Source organism: Felis catus, chromosome C1 (assembly GCF_018350175.1).
Source record: "Felis catus isolate Fca126 chromosome C1, F.catus_Fca126_mat1.0, whole genome shotgun sequence".
Classification (NCBI taxonomy): domain Eukaryota; kingdom Metazoa; phylum Chordata; class Mammalia; order Carnivora; family Felidae; genus Felis; species Felis catus.
Genome location: NC_058375.1, coordinates 71,627,627 through 71,652,592, shown reverse-complemented (window position 1 = coordinate 71,652,592; position 24,966 = coordinate 71,627,627). Strand labels below are relative to the sequence as shown.

Genomic DNA, 24,966 nt, shown 5'->3' with positions numbered 1-24,966 from the left:
ACTGTGAATTGTAAGATACATAAATTTGATCTTCCTCCAGGATTCTAGCAGAGAGCTTCTAAAACCCTTGGAATTTCCTAGATGTTTGAGGGTAGTAAAGGTGCCTTTTGTTATGTTAATGAGGTGACCTTTGGAAAACACCTAAGGATGGAGGCTGGTTGCCAGTGGAGGCAACCTTGCAATTAGAGAGTTGGAATTTTCAGTTCACCCCCTGACTTCCCAGGCGGAGAGAGGTGCGGGAGTTCAGTCACCAATGGCCAATTATTCTATCAATGGTATCTGTGTAATGATGCCTCCATAAAACCCCAAGAGGACAGGCTTCAGAATTTCCTGTTGGTGAACACATGGAGACTGGGGACAGTGAGCACCAGAGAGGGCATGGCAGCTCCTAGCTTTTTCCCCATACCTTGCCCTAAGCATCTCTTCCATCTGACTGTTCCTGAATTACATCCTTTTATAATAAGCCAGTAAGCTAGTAAGTAAATTGTTTCTCTGAGTTCTGTGACCTGCTCTAGCATATTAATCCAACCTGAAGAGGGAATCTTGGGAACTCCCAATCTACAGCAAGTCAGTCAGAAGTACAGGTAACAACCTGGGCTTGTGACTGGCATCTGAGGTGGCAGGGGAAAGGGGGTGGCGAGGGTGGGGGGTGGAGAGAGCAGTCGGGTAGGACTGAACCTTAACCTGTGAATCCGGGCAGATAGTGTCAGAAGTGAATTGAGTTGTAAGACACCCAGCTGGTGTCCAGAGCACTGCTTGCTAGAACTGTGGGGAAACCTTCCTCCCCACCCCACCCCCCATGTTGAATTGACCCATGAACACTAACAAAGACCTACCAATCAGCCGAACATGTGACAAGTTGACAGCATATTCCACTTCGATTCTCAAAGACAGAACCCATTCTGTTAATCTGTTTTTTAAAAACGTAAGAAGTAAATTCCGTGTACCTAGAACAGTAATGACTTTTCTCATAGCTTTTTACTCTTTAAGTATTTTCAGGTTTTAATTTTTATTAAAGGAATATAACACTGTCACAGAAATTTGGAGAATAGGTTTTAAAATAAAATATAATTCTGCCATATATTTTTTCCAGTCTTTTTTCACAGAAACATTTTTACATAGTTTTAATTAGCACGTGTAAAAATTTCTGTCCTTAGATTTTTCAGTTGATATCATTTGAACATTTTCCTATGTACTCATAAATCATTTTAATAGTCTTATAACATGTAGATGGTGTATCATAATTTGATGATCCATTATAATTAGAATCGTAGGCTCTTTTGTTTTTTACTATTAATGGTGGAATGAAACAGGAGGTTTTATGAGATTGTTAAGCAGATAAGGTCAGTGGAGAAGACGCTTAGTGTTACATTAGATACCCACAGCCACCTAGCACAGTTAATGGCTCCTCAGGGTCCTAGAAGGTCCCAAATTCCAAGCAGCTAGCTTTGAAACGAGGTGAAAGGTTGTGTGGCAATCTATGAAAGTGCTGCTCTTGAATCCATAGGGAAACATGACTTTCCCCGGTTCCCTACTTTCCTGATGAGCAAAAAGTAAACAAAGGCAGGGGCTCTAACAGCAAATAAGCAGTGAGAGTAGGGGTGGGAGGAGGGAGACAGGTGCTGTATTGCTGCGGCCAGTAGACGGCACAGGAATTAAGACCCTGGAAAGCTGGCAGAGGCCACCACGGTCTGAACCCTCTCAGGTTCCCAACTGCTGCCAACTTCTACTCAGATCTGATAAGCAACCCAGAGTCTGTGTGCCTCTCCCTCTGCTGAACCTTCGCTGTGGTATGAAGTACAGGGCGAGAGCCCAGAAGCGTGCTCGCCTCGGCTTTTACGTTTTAATGATTTTAAAAACAGCAACAACATAGTATAATATTATAGACATCTGGAAAGTAGGTTTTAAAATCAAATATAATTCTAACTATATTCTTTTCCAGTCTCTTTTCATGAATACATTTTGACACAGTTTGTTAAGATGTGCATATAATTTTGTATCTTGAGGCACGAGTTGGATTATGTCTTTTTTAAAAAAATATTTTTAATGTTTCTTTATTTTTGAGAGAGAGAGAGAGAGAGGGACAGAGCATGAGTGGGGGAGAGGCAAAGAGAGAGAGAGAGACACAGAATGTGAAGAAGGCTCCAGGCTTGGAGCTGTCAGCACAGAGCCTGATGCGGGGCTGGAACCCACGAACCATGAGATCATGACCTGAGCCGAAGTTGGACACTTAACTGACTGAGCCACCCAGGCACCCCTGAGTTGGATTATTTCTTATGAATATGAATTCCCACAATTTGAATTACTGTTCAAAACGTTGAAAATTTGGATGATTTAAGAACCACATTGACTGTATTCCAAAAGTTTTATGTTGGAACCAGCAATGTTACAGTTTACTGGTTTCACCATTGTATCCTTTTAAATTTATTTTTTATTTTTTTATTTTTTTTTCAACGTTTATTTATTTTTGAGACAGAGAGAGACAGAGCATGAACGGGGGAGGGTCAGAGAGAGAGAGGGAGACACAGAATCGGAAACAGGCTCCAGGCTCTGAGCTCTCAGCACAGAGCCCGATGCGGGGCTCGAACTCATGAACCGTGAGATCATGACCTGAGCTGAAGTCAGACGCTTAACTGACTGAGCCATCCAGGCGCCCCTCACCATTGCATCCTTTTTAACACAGGGTATTATTATTTATTAAATTTATTATTTATTATTTATTACTTATTAAATTTTTATTGAAAAAATAAATAGGTCCAGAATAGTATATTATTGTTGCCTTATAATTAATTTCTTTGATATTAAAAAGCCTGAATGATTTTCGTGTTTATCTACTAATTGTATACAGTTAGTATACAGTATATTGCATATAGTTATATTGTATAGTATACAGTATATATTTTATTTACTGGAAATTTTGTATTTACCATATTTGAGACCAATATTTTCCATTTTGTTGTTTGCTTTTTATTTTTTAATTTAGAAATTTACACGTGTATGTTTTGAATTTCTTTCAACATTAATTAGCTTAGAAAACTGTCCTCGATCTAGAAATATGCTATTCTATGATATTCTATTTTGATGTATTACATTTTTCCTGTGATTTGCTATTTTTATTTAACTTTATAATCATCTGAATTAATTTGTGTATATGGTGTGAGCTGAAATGAAGTTGGGGCCGAGAGTTCCTTCCATTACCATATGTTAAACTTCTATAGGTAATAGAAACTATCTGGGCTGTTTGTTTTGGTCCATTATGAGTCTTAAAAGTATTGTTTGTTTGCATAATCCATGTGAATACATTGAAAGGTGAATTGCCTTTTATAACTTTACTTTCTCATCATATGCTTTGATATTCTGAAAGTACATGGGAGACCCTCAGGGTCTCCGAGGGAGACATCTGGGGAGCTTACCAGTTTCCAAATTCACTGACACCAGACTTGGTGAGTCAGGTACAGAACTACGAAACCAAACTGCACTGCGGATGCTGGGCAGTCAGCTGGACTCACTTACTGCATGACCAGTTCTCACCCACCAGTTCAAAGGTGCCTTGGCAAAATAGCACATTATTATACGTCACAGCACTTCAGAGTCGCCTGGTCCAACTAGCTGAAATCGTCACTTATTTTTTTATTAAAAAAATTTTTTTAATGTTTATTTATATTTGAGAGAGAGAGACAGACAGAGCTTGAGCAGGGGAGGCGCAGAGAGCCAGAGACAGAATCCGAAGCAGGCTCCAGGCTCCAAGCTGTCAGCACAAGAGCCCGACAAGGGGCTCGAACTCACAAACGGTGAGATCATGACCTGAGCCGAACTCGGATGCCCAACTGACTGAGCCACCCAGAGGCCCCTGAAATCATGACTTTTAAACCCACAAAGGCTAAGGGTATAAAACATTTGCACTCTATTTGTACATATCAAACTCTTATCTTCTCCACTATTGTATATCAATGTTGACACCATCTACATCATTCAGTGGTTTATAAACCATTGAAGTTGAAACTTTGGCCTTATTCTGATCTCCAAGTCAGGTATTGGCCAGGCAACACTGACACAACCATTTGACGCCTGCTTCCCGGTTATTTCATGATTTAAATGTAAATGAATTGTTGACTTGAATAAAATCTTTGAATGAAGATCTTCCGAGAATGTACAATCCAGCAGGAGAGAACTATGAAACCATCCAGACTCACCTCAAATGTGTCAGACAGCCAGTGTATATCTGTAATTACTTTCTTATGACCATTTTCTATCGAGGAGACTGCGCAGTGTCTGATATACGTCGCTTCTTTATTACTGTCTGGTTCAAGGAGAAACATGGGCTGGAAAAACGTCAAGACAACGTTACGTGCTGCTTTCACAGAGCTGATGAGTGAATTCATTCTTTACTAGTTATTCCATCTACAACTGGTTAACTTGGAGAAATACTGGTTCAGAGAAAAACGTAAATTACTGTTTCTGCATATCCTATATTAAGGTAATAAGATTATGTACTTTCCCTTCAGCTTAATCTAAGCTTTCAAACTTAACAAGAATTATTGACCCACCCCCTACAGAATCAGTGAGATCCCATTTCCGAAGGAGTGTTTCGTGCACGCACAGAAGGCCACATCCCGCCGTGTCTTGGTGAGAGGCCTGTTGCCGCTCAGGCTGAAGAGCTGGGGTAGAGCTGTGCAATATGGTGGGTCCGTACTGTGTCGGGAGCTGAGGAATCTTTCCTCAACCCTTTTGGCAGCATCCACAGCTTTGCAAAATCACAGAATATTATTATCAGAAAGACTGTAACCCCTTCGTTTCACACATGAGAAAATCGATGCTTGCTGGGGTGAGAGGGCCTGTCCGAACTCACAGGACTATCATCCGGAGCCTAGATGCATGGCCCTTCTGTCCCGTGCTCTCTCCACGACATCATTGTAGGCAAGTCACCTGGTCCCTTTATTTTATTTGACAATAAAAATAACCTACCATCCTCAGACAGACCATGAGACTTGTTTTACTGACTTCTTAAACAAGGGCCTACATAAAGGTGATTCAGAACGTGTCCACAAACAGATGTGAAGGCATGGGAAATAATACTTTTTCCTCCCGCTCTGTTGAGACTTTGTTTAGCTTGGCAGTTCTGTTTTGTGCTTTTTGATGAACTCCTGAATCGGAAAAACTTGTGAGGGAAAAGTTCTAAAAAGCTAACCTTGAGCGTGGCTTTTTTACTTCTGCTACCTCCTGTCTTGATGTTTTCTATGCGATCTGCATGTGCAGTAATATCCCACAGGACAATCTAAAACAGAAGTAAATGTTATTACAACATATTTCCAGGAAATAGCTAATTGGGTTTTAAAGATTTTTTAAGACCTATTGGTATTGGCATACAATCCGATAAATCAATGACCCTGAAGGATAATCAAATTTAGCCTCTATCCTTAATAAGTCAGCAACTTTTAATAGGGAAAAGAATGTTTTCTCCTCTAAAAAGTATTTTTAGCGCTTTGATTTTGGTGCTTCTGCTTGTGTTAATAAAGGCTAGTAGTTTTTTTTTTTTTTAACTCCAAGATGAACGGTATGTAATTTCCTCTGCTTTGGGAAGACTTCTTCCTCTGTCTTTGGGAAAGTGCTGTAATTGTGGGGAGAGATGCTTTACCTGTTCTTCAGAAGCACAGATACCCAATTGTCCAAAAAGGCTGGAAAATGATGATTTCTACTTAACTGAATATTCTAGCCAACTCCAAATTTGCGTATACACGGTTCATCATTTTTGGAAAAATGAGAATAAACTGGAATGTGCAACACTAAATTAGAATAATTTTCAATGATTAAAAGTCATTTCAACACACTAAAATGCTAAAATGTCAGGATTACAGAATTGCAGGTTATTTTATTTTCATCATTTGCTTTTCTAAAATATTCTCTTTTTAAAAAGTTTTTATTTATTTCTTTAATCTCTATAATCTCTACACCCAACCTGGGACTCAAACTCACAATCCTGAGATCAGGAGTCCAGTACTCTTCTGACTGAGCCAGCCAGGCGCCCCTTTTCTAAAATATTCTTAAACAAAGTCCTATCACCTTCATAATGAGCAACTGAAAGCATTTCAGGATTTACAGGGCTCTGGGTCATCATTCCGACCACCAATTATTGTTGAACAAAACTGAGGGGGAAATTTTATTTTCCGGTTGTTTTGGTTTTGGATAAATGGTCATGGATGTTGTAGACATTTAAATTTTCAATCACAAGGAAGTTTTCCTAGCCGCACAACAGAAGACCATATGCCCTTAATGGTCACACTCACTGGGTCACAGTGAATTTAAATTATAATCATAAAACAACTTTAAGATTATTGTTTTGCTTTATTAGAGAAACAGGCAATTGGAAGACAGGATCTAAATTTCATATAACTTAGATAACTTGAAAGGAAAAGAAGAGAGGCTCCTGGGTGTCTCAGTCAATTAAGTGTAGGACTTCAGCTCAGGTCACGATCCTATGGTTCGTGAGTTTGAGCCCTGCGTCAGGCTCTCTGCTGTCAGCACAGAGCCCGCTCCAGATCCTCAGTCCCCCTCTCTCTCTGCTCCTCTCCCCGCTCCTCTCTCTCAAACAATAAATTAAAATATTTTTTAAAGAAAGGAAAAGAAGAAAAAAGCAAATATGGTATCAAATTATACATATGTCAGTTCAGTAATAAATATATGTTTTTCCAGTGAATTTCTGTTCAAATTCTGGACCAGTGCCTGACTGCTATCACCAGGGAAATGTTAGAAGAGGACTCATAACCAAGAGGTATTAATATTAGCTTGTGTTTTTTGGTCTTCTGTGGAATCTTGTACGACGTTCAGTTCTATTCCAACAATACAAACAGATTTGACCCGATTTTGTTGCAGTTATAAGTAGATTATCCGGGACACTGAGAGCCCTGATACCATGTCTGACACATCTGTATACCCCAGTTTTTGGCACAATATTGGCATGCTTTCCTTCTGCTAAATTGGCTCCTTATGTTTTTTTTTTTTTAAACCTACCAATATTATCTTAATTAACAAATAGCTGGGGAAAAAAATCCATAAATACCTGCCCATTTATGCAGCCTCCAGCAATGATATTAGGGTCACTCGGACAGAACTTGAAGCAGAAGATGTCATCTGGGCTCTCCAGCATTAACTAAATAAAGTAAACCCCCCAAATTCAAGAGAGAGTGAGAAAACCTATTAAGATCATAGTGAGAAAATAATATTGAGACAATCAAAAGTTGAATTTTATAGCTATCTATAAGAAATGTGGACATAGAGTCTATTCCCAGAATCCTACCTCTGGATGGGAAACTGCTTTTGCTAAATTGTATTGTGCATGTTGGCTACGTGTATGAGAGAGCTATATTCTCAAGGGGCCCAGGTCTCCCCTTCCTCCACCTTCCATGGGTCATTGCTGGGAGATGTTTTAACTTTTTTATAAACAAAAAGACTAAGCTTAGTGTTTCTGAGAAGTATGAAGGTAAGCTCTGTGAGGACAAGATATTTGTCTGTTTTGTTCCCCGCTGTCTAGCTGGCCTGGCACAGAGTAAGCACTCAAAAACAAAATTCGTTGAATGAGAAAAAAAAAAGGTGTTGGCCACTGATAATAGTTCAAATTTTAAAATAATACCAAACACAGAAGGTGAACAAACTCAAGTGCCTGGAGGGTAAGAAGGAGGCCCTGTAACGAATAGGTATATTAAATCTCTTTGGCACCTGTGTTAATATGTTACCACCAAGCAAAATCCTTGCATGGTTACTGTTCTTCTTTAAACAAAACCATCAGAAATATGGGGCCCTGGGGTGCCTGGGTGGCTCAGTCAGTTGAGTGTCCAACTTCTGCTCAGGTCATGATCTTGCAGTTCGTGAGTTCGAGCCCCACGTCAGGCTCCGTGCTGACAGCTCAGAGCCTGGAGCCTGCTTTGGATTCTGTGTCTTCCTCTCTCTACCCTTTCCCTGCTCATGCTCTGTCTCTGTCTCTCAAAAATGAATAAACGTTAAAAAAATTTTTTAATAAAAAAGTTAAAAAAAAAAAGAAAGAAGGGGCCCAGAGGCCATTGGTTTGCCACCCCTGAGCTGAAGGTTTCAGACTGGAATTGGAGCTAATCATCTTTGTTTATTTGACACTCTGTGGATTCTAGAGAAAACTCTACTTCCAAAATAAATTAAAAAAAAAATTCTCCTATAGTTTTGATAGAACAAAACAAAAGAAATCATTTGTATTATTTCTTTAATAAATAATTTGCTTGTTTTTTAAAAAGCTAGTCTTTAAAATAGAGGAAAAGGTCCTTCTTTCCTCCTTTTTGCCTGAAAGTTCAGCCACACTTCCACATTGTGGACTGGTGAGTAATTCTACTCCACTAGAAAATGTTAGAAAACCCCAGTGAGAGAATGGCATCATTTTTGTGGTAAGTAGGCTGACAAGAAAGAACCAGGGATCTGCTATTTTGACCTCTAGGTCTATGATAATTAAAGTACCCCAATCTATTATAGTAAAACTGCCTGAATTCAGATGAATTAGGGAAGAAGGAAGGGAGGAAGGCTAGGTTTTATTAGGGAAAGACTTAGTTATATAATACTTTATAGAAACAAAATATTATATTTAAGTACATTAAAAAAAAACGTAATCTAACACTATAAAGCACCCTAAATAAAACTGTTTTTGAGCAGATGACGGAAACAGAACCCTGTGGGGCAAACCCAGGCCTCAGCCTTATTTGGGTTGATTCGTGCGTTTGGTTTGGTTTTAGTTGAACTATTTAAAAGTTGGGAGATTTCACTCAAAATTTCTGATCTGGATTCCTTTGACAAGTTCAACACCTGGCAACAAGAGAGCTGAAGAGTCGCTGTGCCCACAGTTGGGCTGTACGCTTTCTGGGGCCATGGTCCCCACCCCCGCCCCGCCCCCCTGTGTTTCCCACACAGGTGTCTGTACTCATTACCATCACCTACTGGTGATCCTCGGAACTGAGGAAATTCATGTGAAATTAACATTTATTTGCATTTGAACAAATAGTGTTTAAAGGAAGCCCATGAAAGAGTTTGCTTTTTAAGAATGGTTTAACATTCCTCTTAAAATCTTTTTTGAAAATAACATATTGATTTGTTCAATAAACTGACTGTAAACTTTAGTCTTGCTCAAATTGATGACAAATTCTGAATCGAAGAAAGCCTAATTCATAAGGGCTTACCATATTAAGTAACTATAAAGTACTTTGCAATTAAAACTGCTAAAGATAAACGTGAACATAGTATTTGATATTTTTAGACTATGTGGGCAACTCTCCTCAATTACCTGAGGATGTATGGGATCGGAGAAACTCCAGAAGAGAATTAGTGATGGCTGCAGCAATAATTTACCAGAAAAGTGGACTCTGTCTTCAAGGGAGAGTCTTATAGCCACTGACACAGCTATTAGCCCTGATTGAGACACAATTAGAAGTTAAAACCTGCAGCAACTGTACATGGAGAAGTGTTTGTAGGTCTTATTGCTCTACATGGTCACTATTCATTTCCACTTTGATGAAACAAATATATTCAATAAGAGACCAAGAGTCTCTTTGAGCTCTACTGTGTAATACGGTGGCCAGTAGCCACATGTTGCTAATTTAGCACTTGAAAGGTGGTCAGTCCAAATTGAGATGTACTGTTAGTGTAAACAGTAAACTTCAAAGATTTAGTAAGAAAAAAATTTTTTTGTGAGAGAAAGGCCAATGTGGGGGAGGGGAAGAGGAAAAAAGAGGGAAAGGACATTTTTCTCTGTTTAGTTGCATTTGCACATGAGGCTACCCCCCCTTGGCTGCTGAGTGATTTAAAGGAGGTGTGTTTGGGGTGCCTGGGTGGTTCAGTTGGTTCAGCAACCTACTTTGTAGCTCAGGTCATGATCTCAAGGTTCGTGAGTTCAAGCCCCACATCGACTGGCTGCTGTCAGTGCAGAGCAGGCTTTGGATCCTCTGCCCCGCCCTCTCTGTCCCTCTCTTGTTTGCACTCTCTCAAAAATAAGTAAACATAAAAAAAAATAACAAAGGAGGTGTGTTCCCTCTCTTGCCCTGTAATCAGAGAGGAAGAGTATCAGGAGGAATGGAGCTAGCCTTGGGAGTCCCAAGAGGCTGAGGCAAATCCAGATTCAGCATTTCACCAGCTGGGTGACCTGAGACAGTCACTTCCCTGGCTTGAACTTGGTTCTGTCCTTGTAGAGGCCACAGTGAGGTGCTGGGAGAACACAGGACTGCAGGATGCCAAGAAAGATCCCGGCAGGTGCACTCAGCAATTGGAAGTTGTCTTACTGAAACTGAGATACTTAGGTAGTGTGTAATTTTACATATAAAAGCAAAAGACTTTCCTTGCCCTCACCAAAGAGAACCACCGTCACGGTCATCTCACCATAGATAGTCGGATGCCATGAGATGGAAGTGACCATATTCTCTGTTAGGTTATGAAGGTCGGTAAAGGACTGGTACTCTTTCAGGTGGGTATCAGTTTTGTCTCCAAAGGTGCCTTCTTCTTCTGCCAGGCACTTCCAGTCATCAATAAATGTATTCATGATTTCATTTTGCTGCAGGGCTATTTCAACACTATTTTGTTAGGACAAAACACACACACACACAAGATGTTGGATTATAGTATTCAATGATAGGTCTTTCGGCAGCTCCTCCTACTTCATTCATACAGAAAAAAAACAAAATATCCTCAATTATACTTGGTAACTAATGATTACCCCCATGTGAAATATGTGACTTAAGAGAAAGAAACCTCCTGTCTGTGTGTTACTCAAAACTTCTAGTGCCAGGATGTTGTTGGCTGATGGTCTGGAACACCTTCGCCATCTGCAGACGCTTCCCAGCCAAGGCTGTGCTCTCCCGGGCCAATGACTGAGCCGACAGCTGCAGGGACACCGTGCCTGCCAAGCTCTGATTCCTGCAGGACTTCTCCAACAGGCTGGTTCCCCCTGGAGCTTCCTGCCGGGGTGGGCTACGACTTTGCTGAAGCTTTCCTTGCCCAATCCTGCTAACTTTATTTATTATTACTATTTAAAGTTTATTTATTTTTGAGAGAGAGGGAGAGACAGATCATGAGCAGGGGAGGGGCAGAGGGAGACAGAAACCAAAGCAGGCTCCCGGCTCTGAGCTGTTGCACAGAGCCCGATGTGGGGCTCAAACCCACGAACCTCGAGATCATGACCTGAGCTGAAGTCAGACACTTAACCAACTGAGCCACCCAGGGGCCCAACCAATCCTGCTAACTTAAAAATTTTTTTTTGTTTTTTTACACAGTGGGACCCTCAGTAAACCTCTGTTTTACACTTGGTCTCATTTGCCTCCTGAAAAACCCAAACTGACAGAAAATGCCATTTTCTTAGCCATATTTGGTACCAAATGATCATATGTACTAATTTGTATACAAATATATTATTAGGATTTTATATATATATTTAGGATTATACATTAATCAGGATTATAATATATACATATTGTATATATATTGTACATATATTGTACACATATATAATGTATATAAAATGTAAAACAAGTAAGATTCTCAAGGGAAGCTTTGGAATTTAGAAGTATGCTGTATGTGCATCTGTGGTGGCGGTTTTAGTTATCACAAAGTCCTGGAGGCACGAATGTGTTTCATTCCATTGCTAAACCCGCAATACAGGAGACAAGCCCTAAAATGAAGACCTATCCTGCTAACAATGCTAATATTGACCCTTTAAGAACATTCTGAGTGCCAGGCTCATATCTTTTTTTTTTTTTTTCAATGTTTATTCGAACTGTGAGATCATGACCTGAACCCAAACTGGAGGCTTAACTGACTGCGCCACCCAGGCGCCTTTAGGCCCATCTTTTTTTTTTTTTTTTTTTAATTTTTTTTTCAACGTTTTTATTTATTTTTGGGACAGAGAGAGACAGAGCATGAACAGGGGAGGGGCAGAGAGAGAGGGAGACACAGAATCGGAAAAAGGCTCCAGGCTCCGAGCCATCAGCGCAGAGCCTGATGCGGGGCTCGAACTCACGGACCGCGAGATCGTGACCTGGCTGAAGTCGGACGCTTAACCGACTGCGCCACCCAGGCGCCCCAAGGCCCATCTTTTAATAGCCTAGGGCCCTGGCTTGACAGGCTCCTGTCTTAAAAGTTATGATAGGAGCTCCCAAGTTGGTGAAGGCAAGAAAGTGCCGGGAGGTTGGCAGGCCCCCCCTCCCCCACCTCCCACCCCTGATAACTTGTCCTATGCAACTCTTCCATTTGGCCGCTCCTGAGTTGCATCCTTTACGATAAACTGGTGATGGTAAGTGAAGCGCTTTCCTGAGTTAGATGAGTCATTCTGGAGAAGTATCAAACTCATTATAGCTGGCTGGTCAGAACTATGTGTAGCACTCCTGGGACTTGAGACTGGCAGCCTGGTGAGACTAAGCCCCTTAACTTGGGGAGACTGCACTAACTCCGGAGAGTGTCTGAGAGTTCGAGAGTTGGTGTTGGAAAAGATACCATGTATTTGGTGTTGGGGGAAAATAAAACCCTTGTTCGGGGCCAGAGGTGGTGTCAGGAAGAACCCTAGAGTCCCATTTTCCTACTTCTTCACATGTTTAGTGACTTTACATATTTAACGAAACTGGACATTATAAATGATGTGTTGTAGAGACTCTGGGTTCTCTTTTGTTCCTCTGAAAAGTGGAGTTTGTTCTATAATGTAGTTAACTTGGCTGGACTCAAACTCTAAATTCTGTCCTCTCTGTGTAGAATAGTAGCTGAAATCTCTGCTTAATTTTTCAGCTTCTAGATGCTGGTAGTTCCTTCTGGACTCTCCTGGGGTTTCCCCTAAAAATGAGTGTGTTAGTCTGCAGCCTAGGATCTTGTTAGACTTTTTGTGTGGAACTGGGGTCTCAGCTTGTCTGAGGCTACCACCTTTCCATGACTTCCCCCTGACCATTTGGTTATTCTGTCACCAACAGACCTGTATAAGCCTACGGGTTTCTGTCACTTGAGCCTCCTGTGGATTAGGCAATACTTAAAGAAAAAACACTGCAAATGTGCACATCTTATCCTTCTCCCCTCCAGTTTCTGCTTACTTTAGGTCACTCTCTTGAGCCTTCAAATAGTTGTGTGTGTGTGTTTCTGTGTAACTCTTGTTTTCTAGATCTTATAATTATTTTCTGTGAGTTTGACCAACTTATTCCACCATTACTTAGTCACTTGTTTATTTTTTAATTTTTTTAACGTTTATTTATTTTTGAGACAGAGAGAGACAGAGCATGAACGGGGGAGGGGCAGAGACAGAGGGAGACACAGAATTGGAAGCAGGCTCCAGGCTCTGAGCCATCAGCCCAGAGCCCGACGCGGGGCTCGAACTCGCGTACCGCGAGATCGTGACCTGAGCTGAAGTCGGACGCTTAACCAACTGAGCCACCCAGGCGCCCCAGTCACTTGTTTATAATATGAAACTGAGGTATGTTCTTGAAAGAAGTAGTATTATAAACAAACAAAAAACGGAACCAAAAAATAGTTACTATAAGTTTCTGCCATGTTTATTGCTCCTGCATATGCTTAGGTTTGAAAACCCAGCTCATTCACATGACCTCTGGGACTCCCACAATTAGAATGCCACCAGAGGTTTTACCCTAATGACTGATAGTCCAAATAGCTTGTTTTTTTAATAGGTGTGGTAAGCTGAAAGAGTGGCTCTTGATTATGAATGTTCCAAAATAAGAAAAAAAAAACCCTCCTGGGGTGCCTGGGTGGCTCAGTGGGTTAAGTGTCCAACTTCGACTCAGGTCATGATCTCGCAGTTCGGGAGTTCAAGCTTCGTGTCAGGCTCTGTGCTGACAGCTCGGAGCCTGGAGCCTGCTTCGGATTCTGTGTCTCCTTCTCTCTTTGACCCTCCCTTGCTCACACTCTGTCTCCCTCTCAAAAATAAAAAATAAACACTAAAAAAAAGAAAGAAAATCCCCTCCTTTATTTAGACAATTAAATATAAACTCTAAATATTATAATAGATTCTCCTAAAAATGTAATTAAGCAGGATAACCACTTAATACCCCTGCCGTTAAGAATTAACACTACTGTTCACTGCTCAATTGAATACTCTTGGTTAAACTCATCTTCCCAATGATGCTACCGGCATCATCATGATCACCTGGAGTTTGCTGAAAGTGCAGTCACAGACACCACCTTGAATTTACAGAGTCAGAGCCTGCAGGCTAACAAGATCCCCAGGTGATTCATATACGCATTAACGTTGAAACACCCTAGGTAGGGTAGGTTCACAGCCTGGAGCTTCAAGTAGAAGCGTTTGTTAGCATCTTCAAAATCTTGGGTTTGATTTTGTTTTTTGTTTTTTGTTTTTTTTCTCTGTTTCAGCCTGAATGAGAAAGGAATTTCCAAGAGAGGAGCTACAAACAGGGGCCTTTGCTCTGGCTTCCTGATTCTTCCCTCTTAGCTCAAGTTAGGAAGTAATTCACAAGGGAGAAGAAGACAGCATCTTTTCGCTGGTTTCGTTTCTTGATTTCCCTGCACCCCAGTACGTGGTTTCTGAGGGTGATGCAGTGAAGGCTGGCAAAACCGTTGTCTGAGTTAAAGCCTGTAAGTACTTTTCTTTCAAAGGGTTTCTCTCCCTCCCCGCCCCCACCCCCAAATGAGCTGTTTCCCAGTTCCTCGAGAATTCTTCTGTCTCCTTTCTTATCATTTCCTTCTTTTGCAAAATACTGTTTCCCTCAGGTTTGTTATGGGTAAAATTCAGAAAGAACTCGTTTCTAAAAGGGCACTCTTCCCAGAACAAAACCAGGCTTATATTAGCCTTTAAAAAACTGAATAAACCTTAAACAGTTTTAGAGTGGGAAACCTGACAGTGATATATGTACATGGGTTTATTTATTCTTGACCAGGACTACTGTAATTCCTATGCCAATTTTCCTCTTTTTTCTTATGGTTCCGGCTTCTCCTTCCCACGTCTCAGGGAGGGAATCATGAAGCTGTTCACTATCCCTCTCTAAGCATGGCAACTGAAATAAAAGAATAAAGGGTCTAAAGATAATACACAACGTGGATAATTGAGAATTGGCTATAGGCCACTTATACCCTTGAGATGGATTGTACATAGACTTCTCATTTTTAATATTCTTAGCTGGAAAAATTTTAATCACTAAAATTTGAAATGGGGAAAGAGAGACCTTAGGTTTTCTTGTTTGTTTCTCATTGTCCCATAGGAAAAGTACAGCATGCTTCCCATAAATGAACGAGTGGCAAATAGTTAATGCACTCTCTGTTCTTTTGTTCTTGTTGTTTTGTTTTGGAGCTGAGCAGAAATACATTTAATTATGTTGCTAGACAAGAAAAGGAGGCTTACTTCAAAGTCAGGCATAGCCGCACCTGATTTTCATTTCCCCTCATCAAGCAGCAGAGTCCACAAAACAGCAACCCCCTTTTAAAAGCATTGAGCCCCTGGCAATTTCGGGAGGTTTCATGGAATTATGCCTGTAGTGTGTCCCCCTAGCCTTGCCATGAGATATACAGGATGTAATTCTACCAGTTTTTCTGTATCTTTAATATCTTCTCCAGAGACCTGCTAGAACTGAAATTCTGTGAGGAGAAACTGTGTTCGTGCCTCTGGGTTTCTGGCTCTTTGTTAAAAGGCATTGTATTTGCTTTGCTGTCCTTAGCTTTGATTCCGTAGTCCTTCTGGTGGCTGGCACAATGACACAGCAGGCAAGCCAGCTAAAGTGTATGATGAGTTAGCAAGGGACAGCCTGTCAAACAGCTGTTAGTCGTTAGGCATTAATGGAACATCTCTCTCTCTTTGCTCCACCTTTTAACAAACTTCACAAGAAGCCTTGACCCAGAGTAAACATAGCTATACATATATATTTTGTCTAGTTTAATGCATTCTCTTTGCATCATTGGGGAATTTTTGAACCAAACTCCCCCTAGACACAGGACACAATTTTTGAGAGTTGTTGGAATTTTCAGGACATTTAAACAGTGGGAAAATTAATGCTGTTTTCTTAAAAATGAAAAAGAAAAACATGGGCTGTGAATGAACTTGACCAACAAATTTTTAATTTTGGAAAGAAACGGAAACCAACCTACAGGGTACCACTGGCAGACCTGTCCACCACTGGTTCCGCTTCTCTGAACTCCAATATTGACTTGAGAACTTGTCAAGCTCTTTCTCTGATTTAGAAATCCCAGGTTCCTAGTAACTGTGTGTGTGGGGGGGGAGGGGCTTTCTGAAGACACCTCTCTCAGATCCACTAAAAGTGGAATCAATGCAGGAATTAGGGGTGAGGAATAAGATGTACAAGGGTACATCTGAATTGACTTCAGGTTATTAACAAAGATCAGCATCGTCATGAACAGTATATGTCTCCTCATCTTTGTAATCATACACAAGTAAATGAAGCAAAGAAGGGGAGTAAGGAGGAGAGAAAAAAGACTTAAATAAAAGAACCATGGTATGGGGTGCCTGGGTGGCTCAGTCGGTTGAGCGTCTGACTTCAGCTCAGGTCATGATCTCGTGGTTTGTAGGTTCAAGCCCTGTGTTGGGCTCCGTGCTGACAGCTCACAGCTGGAGCCTGCTTCAGATTCTGTGTCTCCCTCTCTCTCTGCCCCTCCCCTGCTCATGCTCTGTCCGTTTCTCTTTCAAAACTAAACATTGAAAAAAAAAACTATGGTAAATAAATAATTGTTAACTTGCTGTTAGGAAAACATCCCCACACACCCAACTGTATACATCTCCTAGGTCCACACTGGTGACAATAGAAAGGAAGGAAAGACTGAGGATTTGTCATATGCCCATGCATATCTGATTACTTCATATTTTCTATCGAGACACCATGTATGGAGTTGCTTTTAAGACCTATCACTATAAGTACACATACACATTTTATGTTTTATTTTAAAATTTTAAAATACAATTTTTACCTTATAGATGCATTATTAAGAAAGTCAATCAAAGGCTTGGATTGTCCGAATATCTCTTTTTCCTCCTCTGAAAATTCTCTTGGATAATATTGTGTACTGGCATTTTTGGGATATGTCCTAATACATTAAAAGATGATAGAATACCAAAAATTAGATCAAAGAAAAGTAAATATAGGTTGTGACATGTCAAAGGTTTCTTTCTGTGACAATAATAAGATACTATTTTATATTTAAATTCTACATATTGAATTTTTTCTTTATCCTAGACAGTTGATATTGGCTGCCTTTTTGAAATAACTTTGAATATTTATGTATTTGTTTCCAACATAATCAAGAAGTGTTTATTTTTTAAAATCTTTATTTAGATATTTTTAACTTACAGAAAAGTTGTAAGAAGTCCCAAACACTCTTCACCCAGATTCATCAGTTAACAATTTGCCACATTTGTTTATCATTCTCTCCCTATTTGGTTCATTAGATCAGTGTTTCTTAACCAGTACAGTCCTACCCCACCCCCACCCCATGGGAACATTTGGTCACATCCAGGAACATTTTTGGTTGTCACAACTGGGATGTGCTACCTGCATATAGTGGGTAGAATCCAGAGATGCTGTTTAATACCCTACAATGCACAAGACAGCCTCCCACAAAAGAGATTTATCCAGCCCAAAATGTCAGTAGTGTTTGAGACTCAGAAATTCTGCTCTAAATATACAAAACTAGAAACAATTTGCATTCCAGCAATGATGGTGACATGATCTTCCTCCAGTCTGCCCTCAGTGCTCACCTCCACCCTTGAACATATCATGCTGTTGCATTTGGGCACTGGCAGTCTCACCCACTAGAGTGATCTTTCGGTATGGGGTTATAGAAAGGTCGGATGGTACAGTCATTGAGAGTGTGCACTCTGGTGATAGGCTGCCTGGTTTTGAAGCTTGGGTTTATCACTTACAAGCTTTGTGACCCTGAGCTAATTATTTAACCTCTCTGTGTCTGTTTATTCATCTCTACATGAAACTTTTAAAGTACATAGCATATAGAAGCATTGTAAATTGAATGTGTTAATACATGCAAAGTTTTTAAAATAGTGCCTAGCACATTTTAAGTGTCCAAAAAAACATTAGGTTACATTTAATCTGTGTTGAACAAATGTCAGTGAAACATCTCTGTGAGAGGCAAACATATTAAGTGAAGAGTAATCAAGGAGTAAAGAAAGTTTTGCTTATGTTGAATAAATCATTTTCCCCCTCCTAGTTAGCTCAGTATCAGTAGCAGAAGGCAGAGTGATAGAAAGAAAGAATGTTGGTATTGGAGCCAGAGAGACTTGGGTTCATATCTTAGCTTCACCTTTTTTAATTTCAGTTTATTTATTTGTTTTGAGAGAGAGAGAGAGTGTGTGTGTGTGTGAGAGAGAGAGAGAGAGAAAGGGACAGAGAGACATAGCGCAAGCAGGGGAAGGGCAGAGAGAGGAGAGAGAATCCCAAGCAGGTTCCAGCATTCAGCGCAGAGCCCCATTTGGGGCTCAATCCCACTGGGATCATGACCTGAACTGAAATCAAGAGTTGGATACTAAACAGATTGAGCCACCCAGGTGACCCTTAGCTTCACCTTTTCATTTCTAGCACATATTAGTATCTTCTGGATAGGATTAAGTAAGAAATTTTATGGCACCTGTTGATCTCAGCAAAGAGGCACCCTAAGAGTCACTCTTACTTTTAACATGTGATTTGTTTTGTTATTTCTCAGCAGATCTGTTTGGGATTGCTTCAGATTTAAATTATGTCCCAAACATTGAACTTTCATTTCTCACCTCACTTTGCCTCGGCTTCTTGATTTGTAAAATGGGGATAGTGCCTACTTTAGAGGGCAGCTGTGAGAACTCAGTTGCTGTATGCCAAGCGCTCAGAAGAATACCCAGAACACTATGAACATTTGCTTTCACTGTCACTCCTCTTTGAACCTCACCATTGACCTTTCTTTACTTCTATCACAATCCTTTATCTCACCCTCTCCACCCCAACTAGCTGCCCTTCCTCATTTCCTGATCTTCCTAAGGAGAACCAGCATTCTCCCAGCCACCTAAATTGAACATTTTGATTCTTTTTTTTTTTTTTCATCTTATTGGTCAAGACCTTCCCTTACTTCTCATTTATTTACTCCATCTGTATCACTATAGCTGTCTGCTTGTATCGGTCTACATTTAGTGAGCGCCTGCTAAGTCTCAAGTCCTATGATGGGGTTCCTGTTGTTGGAAGTTCACTGTCCTTTTCTGAGTCTGCCTCCTGAGTCTACCTCGGCTGACTCATTCTTGTCACTTTTCTGTTCCCTGGCAGAAACATAGAAGTCTCTGGCTGGCTTGGCTTAGTGTATCACCACTCTCCTTCCTGTCTCGCCCCCACATCTTGGTATTTATGAATCTCTGGTGTCCTAATTCTCTGCCCAGACTTGACTACTGATCCTGTCTTTATTTTTACCTCCTTTAATTCTGATCTGTCTCTTCACCTGACTGCCTTGTTTCTGGCCCATTTCTTATTCAGACCCCTGGGATCTATGTATATGTGCCCTGACTTTACCAGTGCATTTTTATGGCTTCTGACTTGGTTTATATAAATTTGAAAAGCGTGTTTTTTAGTTCACTCTACACTCCTGATTCCTGATTCTCCTGGTCATATATTTCATATAGGATTTCAGCATATTTCACAGCTCTCCTCTTAACACTGAACTCGTCAGGCATCTGTTCTGTACATTCTTCTTTAACTTGATCCATCTCTTCCCCCTTCTTCCATTCCCTGTTTCCCTCCATCTGATAAATGGGTTTTGGGAAATGTCCTAGGAGTTGAGTATGTGGAAATAAATAAATCAGACAAAGTTCCTGTCTCATGGAGCTTGAATTTTAAGGCAGGGGCAGGAGGGAAGGTGAGAGAAGAATGACAATGACAAACACATATCAAGTGGTGATAATAACGTGAAGAGAAATAGAGTTAGGGGGTAGATAGTAATGGTGGTGGTTGCTTTTACAGATGGCCCCCAACTTATGCTTCCTTCCACGTGTGATTTTTCTTTCCTACAGGATGGTGTGAAAGCAATATGCATTCAGTAGAAACTGTACTTTGAATTTTGAATTTGATATTTTCCTGGGCTAGTGATATGCTGTATGATCCTCTCTCACGTGATGCTGGGCAGTGGCAGCGAGCCTCAGCCCCCGGTCAGCCACAGGGTCATGAGGGTAAGCAACCCATACACTGACAGCCATTGTGTACCCACACAATCATCCTGGTTTTCACTTTCAGTATTTAATAAATTACGTGAGATAGTCAACACTTTATTATAAAATAGGTTTGTGTCAGATGATTTTACCCAAATGTAGCCTAATGTAAGTGTTCTGAGCACATTTAAAGTAGGCAAAGCTATGACGTTCGGTAGGTTAGATGTGTTAAATGAATTTTCAACTTAGGATATTTTCAACTTACCATGGGTTTGTTGGGACATAACCTCATCATCTGTCATGGAAGATCTGTATACAGGAATTTCAGAGAATGCCTCATTCAAGCAGAAATCTGGATGAAGGAGGGAATGAGCCCTAAGGATGTCTGGGAAAAGAGTAGCCTGGAAGCTATGAGTATGCTTGGTGAATTGAAGGAACAAGGAAGCCAGTGTGGCTGGAATAGATGAGGGAAAACAGGCAGAGAATATATCTAGACCATGTGCAGCCTTGTAGGTTCCTGTAGGATGGGAAGCCATTGAAGGGTTTTGATCAGTGATGTTATCTTACATTTTAAGAGGATTACTCTGGCTCTCTGTGGAGAATAGAATGCAGAAGGGAAAGAGTGGATAGAAGTAAGCCAGTTAGGAGGTGTTACAATAACCTAGGCAAGTGGTGAAGATGGCTTAGTCCAAGGTGATAGCAGTGGATATATTTTGAAGATAGACCCAAGAAAATCCAAAGTTTTGGGTCTGAGTAATTACAAGAATATCATTGTCATTTACTGGGATGAGGGAAATTCAGTGAATCTCAGTTTTGGAGTTAAAAGGAAAACATTTGTTGTTGGGCATGTTAAACTCAAGAGACATATTAGAAATTCAAGTAAGTAGATAAGTAAATGAGTTCAGGTAAGAAATTGAGGCTGAAGGCATAGATCTGGGAGTCATCAGCAATAACAGACAATAGATTAGTATCATAGGACTCTATAAATTCACCCAGGGATTAAGTATAGTTAGAGAAAAAAAACATCAAAAGGAGTAAGCCTTCGGGTCCCCTAATATTTACAGGCTGGGAGGAAGGGATCCAGTAAAAGAGACTGGGAAGGAGCTGCCGATAAGTTAGAATGGGTACAATGAGTGTCATCCATAACACTTACTGGAAAGCTGTGCTTTAAGGAGAAGTGGTCAACCACATTAAGTAGTGCTGAGAAGTGGAGAAAAAGAAGGTCTGAACATTGGATTAGGCAATCAGACAACTGGAAGTCTTTGGTGACCTTGTGAAGACTGGCATGGGCTCAAAACAAAATGGCTGAAGAGAGAGTGGAACTAGAGAATATGGACAAGGAAGAGTTTTGTTATAAAGAAAAGCAAAGACCGTGGAATAGCTAGAGACGTCAAAAAAGTTGGGTTTTGTTTGTTTTAATGATGGGAGTTATGGCATTTTGTATTTACACATGTCTCCTTTCCACCCTTTCTTCCGTGCCTACTGCCACCATCTTAATTTAGACACTGGCCACATTTTGCCTGTTTAACTACAATGGTCTCCTACTTGGCCAATGTTCTCAACTCCAGGCTTTTTTTCCTCTGCTCTCATCTTATGCTTGACTCATCTTATTTAAATAGCCCTATCATCCTGCCTCTCCCTTGCTTCAGAACTTTCCAAAGTTCCTTACTGTCTGCCACAGGGAATCCACTTCTCTGTCTGCCTCTGCTATTCACTCTACTCTCCCCAGGCTGGTGTCCTTGTTGTCCCATGCAGACTCTGGTCTTCCCACCCCCTTGAACTGTTCAAGTCTTTTTAAAAATGTGGGCTGTTTTTCCTTTCCCCATATCTCTAAACCATATTCAGCATCTGTGGCTTATCTTCCATAAATCTAAAATTATTTTAAAATAAACAGTATTTTTTAAATCCTAAAAAAAAAAAAATGCATGGTTTAACTAAGTATATTTTCAGACTTATACAACCTTCAAAGACTAACTCAAGTCCCCAAAGCATTCTTTCAGCAATCCATTTCACATCAGTTCACTCACTGGATTAATTTTAATGAAGAGTTTGATGTGTGAAATGATATGGGTAGTCTCAAAGTGCTCTGGATCCAAGGCAGGCAGACAGTGAAGCAGAGGAGTACAATGTGTGTCATCAGTGCTACAGTAAAGATCCCTCTAAACTCTAGCGGGGACCCAGAGGAGGGAGAGATCAACTCTACCAGATGTTTCCAGGAAATCACAGAGGAAGGGGCACTGAAGTGGACCTTGAAGGGTAGAGAGGTGTTCTCCAGGTTCGCCATTTTATACAGAGGAGCAGCATGGGAAAAGGCAGGGAGATATGGAAGAGCAGATATTCTGGGAGCTGGAAGCAGCTCATGGAGGCAGAGCATAAAGAGCTTGTTTCAGAACAGGTGACAAGGCTGGAGTGGCAGACAATGCCTTGTAATGGAGGAAGGAGGACCTAATGCCATCCTAAGGCCTCTGGATGTGGTGGGGTGCTAAAGAAGAGATTTAGGCAGTGACATAACACAATCTGATTTGATATGTAAGAATGACCACTTAGGTGGTGGAATAGAGCAGTGAGGAGGCAAAGGCGAGAGAAAACCAGGGCCCCTTCTCTGGTTGTCTGGTTGTTGATTATTAACAACATTAGTTATTTTCCCACTCCATAGTGGTTACAGTCTTATATACTTGTATCTCGTTTTCCTATTGAGATTTTAAAAGGTGTTGATGAGTAGATCTTCCTGAATTGAGTCACTCTGTGAAGACCTAGGTCATCACTGTCAAGCCATTTCTATTTATGATAAAGTCTTTCAAAAATAATCACAGATGTTGCTAGATTTTACTGTACTTGCCTTTGAAAATATACAACCCCATCACATACTTACCATCTTGTTTGAGTACTTGTGTCCTTGACTTTGGGGACGACTTGCATGCCAACATCTTTCTCAAGTTGCTTAACGATAAAATTTTTATCTGGGTAGGCTGTACATTCAATATAGGCATCTTTTACGCTGGAAGCATTTTGGTCCCTGAACTTAACTGGCGCACCAAATTCACTTCGTTTTCGAGAAATCATATATGTAATCTGCAACACGTGTAAACAGTAAAAGGAACATAATCAAGTCCCTGGAAAAATGGATGTGGGGTAGACAATACTGGTGCTCTGCTCAGATCCTCTAAAATATCTCCCTCTACTTTCTGTTTACCTCTCCACTTCTGTGTTTTCCATTTCCAGGGCCACCACCTACTGTTCTTCTGCAGAGCACTGCTCTGGGGCTACTGGGACCACGTTGGTACAAAGGTACAAAGAATAGTGACTGCCAGTTTACATCTTGACCACTGTTGGACTGGCAGGAGATATATGGAAGCCCGTCTCCTTTACTTGTGTTTGGGACAATTCAGGTGTCATTTACACCCAGAGTTCCCTGAGGGGTTCAAGCTAAAGCCTTTCCTCTACTGGACTTTTGCCTGAGATAGCATCCTTTGTAGGACCTCTGCTATGTCCATGTCCTGCTGCTTTTCCTATTCTTCTATGGAACTTTCATAATAAATCACCCACACGCAAATGTTCTTTTCAGGGGCTGCTCTGGGTATGCGTAGGGCTGCCATAACCAAGTGCCACAGTCTAGGTGGCTTAAAACAACAGGAATTTATTTTAACTATTTTCATAGGTGTGGAGGCTGGAAGTCTGAGATCAAGGTGTTGAGGGGTTGGCTCCTCTTAAGGGCTCTGAGGGAGAATCTGTTCCTTGCCTCTCTCCTAGCTTCTGAAGATGGCCAGAAATCCTTGCTTTTCTCTGGTTTGTGGATATATCACTCCAGTTTCTGCTCCCTTCTTCATGTGGTGTTCTCCCTGTGTCTCTGTGTCTTTGCATAGCCATCTTTTTAATAAAGACTCCAGCCATATTGGATTAGCATCCCCCGGTTCCTAAATAGGGTCATATTCTGAGGTAGTGGACATTAGGACTTCAGCATATCTGTTTTGGGGACTACAATTCAACCCATAATACCCACATATCCAAAACAATAACCATTCTTCTATCAAAGGAAAAGCCACATCCACGCTGGCAAACATAGCAAACCTTACAGATCCCTCAGGAATAAGTGTTGTTGAGCATTACAGAGAGGTAATGCACTGAAGATCATATCAGCCCTCTGACCTGCTTTGCAGATTCCTTAACCGATTCTTCATCAATTTCTTTTTCACTGCCCAAAGAAACCCATGGTTTAGAGATAGGTGGTTTATAAATATATAAATCTTCAGAAGTATGCTCTTTATATTCTTCCTGTTCTTCTGGTACTTCTGGGCGCTAGAGTAAAATAAATAGCACTCTAAAATACATGACCCAAAGTAGATTATAGCTGCATGCACCTATTCTGCAATAAAATTTACATTTGTATAAATCCATTAAGCACTTACTTATTTTCTTTTGTATTTCTTCATGTTTTTCAATTAGGAGAAGAAAATTAAACAAAAGGGAAAAAGCCCATTTAATCTTCACAACAGCCCTGGAAATAGATCCTGTTGGCGCCACCACTTTGTGGACTAGTGGTTCAGTAACTTACCCAAAGTCGTGGAGATGGCAAAAGGAGAGCCAGAAATACGGGTCAAAGAGTAGCCAAGAGCAATATTACTCCAGATTCATTGTTTCTACTCTCATTGGGTCAATGAAGGGCACATAAGTAGAGTACATGTTACTCTGAGATATTTGATTTAGTTCATCTGACATTTATTGCTTACCTACTCCAGGTACCTACTCTAGGCCCCAGGGAAAGAGAGCAGAACAAGAATAATCATAACCATGTATAGATCTCCCCCAGAGGTATTTCTTTCTTCTGACAATCAACAAAATGCAAGGAC

General features: G+C 40.7%; 1 protein-coding gene and 1 long non-coding RNA gene across 6 annotated transcripts in view; one reads left to right on the top strand and one right to left on the bottom strand.

The window, feature by feature from the left end:
- Positions 1–24,966, bottom strand: part of DNAI3 (dynein axonemal intermediate chain 3) — a 95,414-nt gene that overhangs the window by 37,929 nt on the left and 32,519 nt on the right. For all 5 annotated transcript variants that reach the window (XM_019837351.3, XM_019837350.3, XM_006934877.5 and 2 more), the window contains exons 6-14: positions 24,266–24,415; positions 22,992–23,191; positions 16,915–17,031; positions 10,381–10,571; positions 9,293–9,417; positions 7,058–7,147; positions 5,189–5,275; positions 4,194–4,322; positions 837–910 (exon numbers count right to left, since the gene is read on the bottom strand). In XM_019837351.3, the coding sequence (XP_019692910.2) occupies positions 837–910; positions 4,194–4,322; positions 5,189–5,275; positions 7,058–7,147; positions 9,293–9,417; positions 10,381–10,571; positions 16,915–17,031; positions 22,992–23,191; positions 24,266–24,415 (1,163 nt within the window). The remainder of the gene's footprint in view (positions 1–836; positions 911–4,193; positions 4,323–5,188; positions 5,276–7,057; positions 7,148–9,292; positions 9,418–10,380; positions 10,572–16,914; positions 17,032–22,991; positions 23,192–24,265; positions 24,416–24,966) is intronic.
- On the top strand, positions 4,321–24,357 carry LOC123379675. Its single transcript, XR_006584453.1, has 5 exons — positions 4,321–4,477; positions 6,691–6,769; positions 14,356–14,577; positions 19,985–20,140; positions 23,342–24,357. It is a non-coding gene; the product is annotated as an uncharacterized LOC123379675 (long non-coding RNA).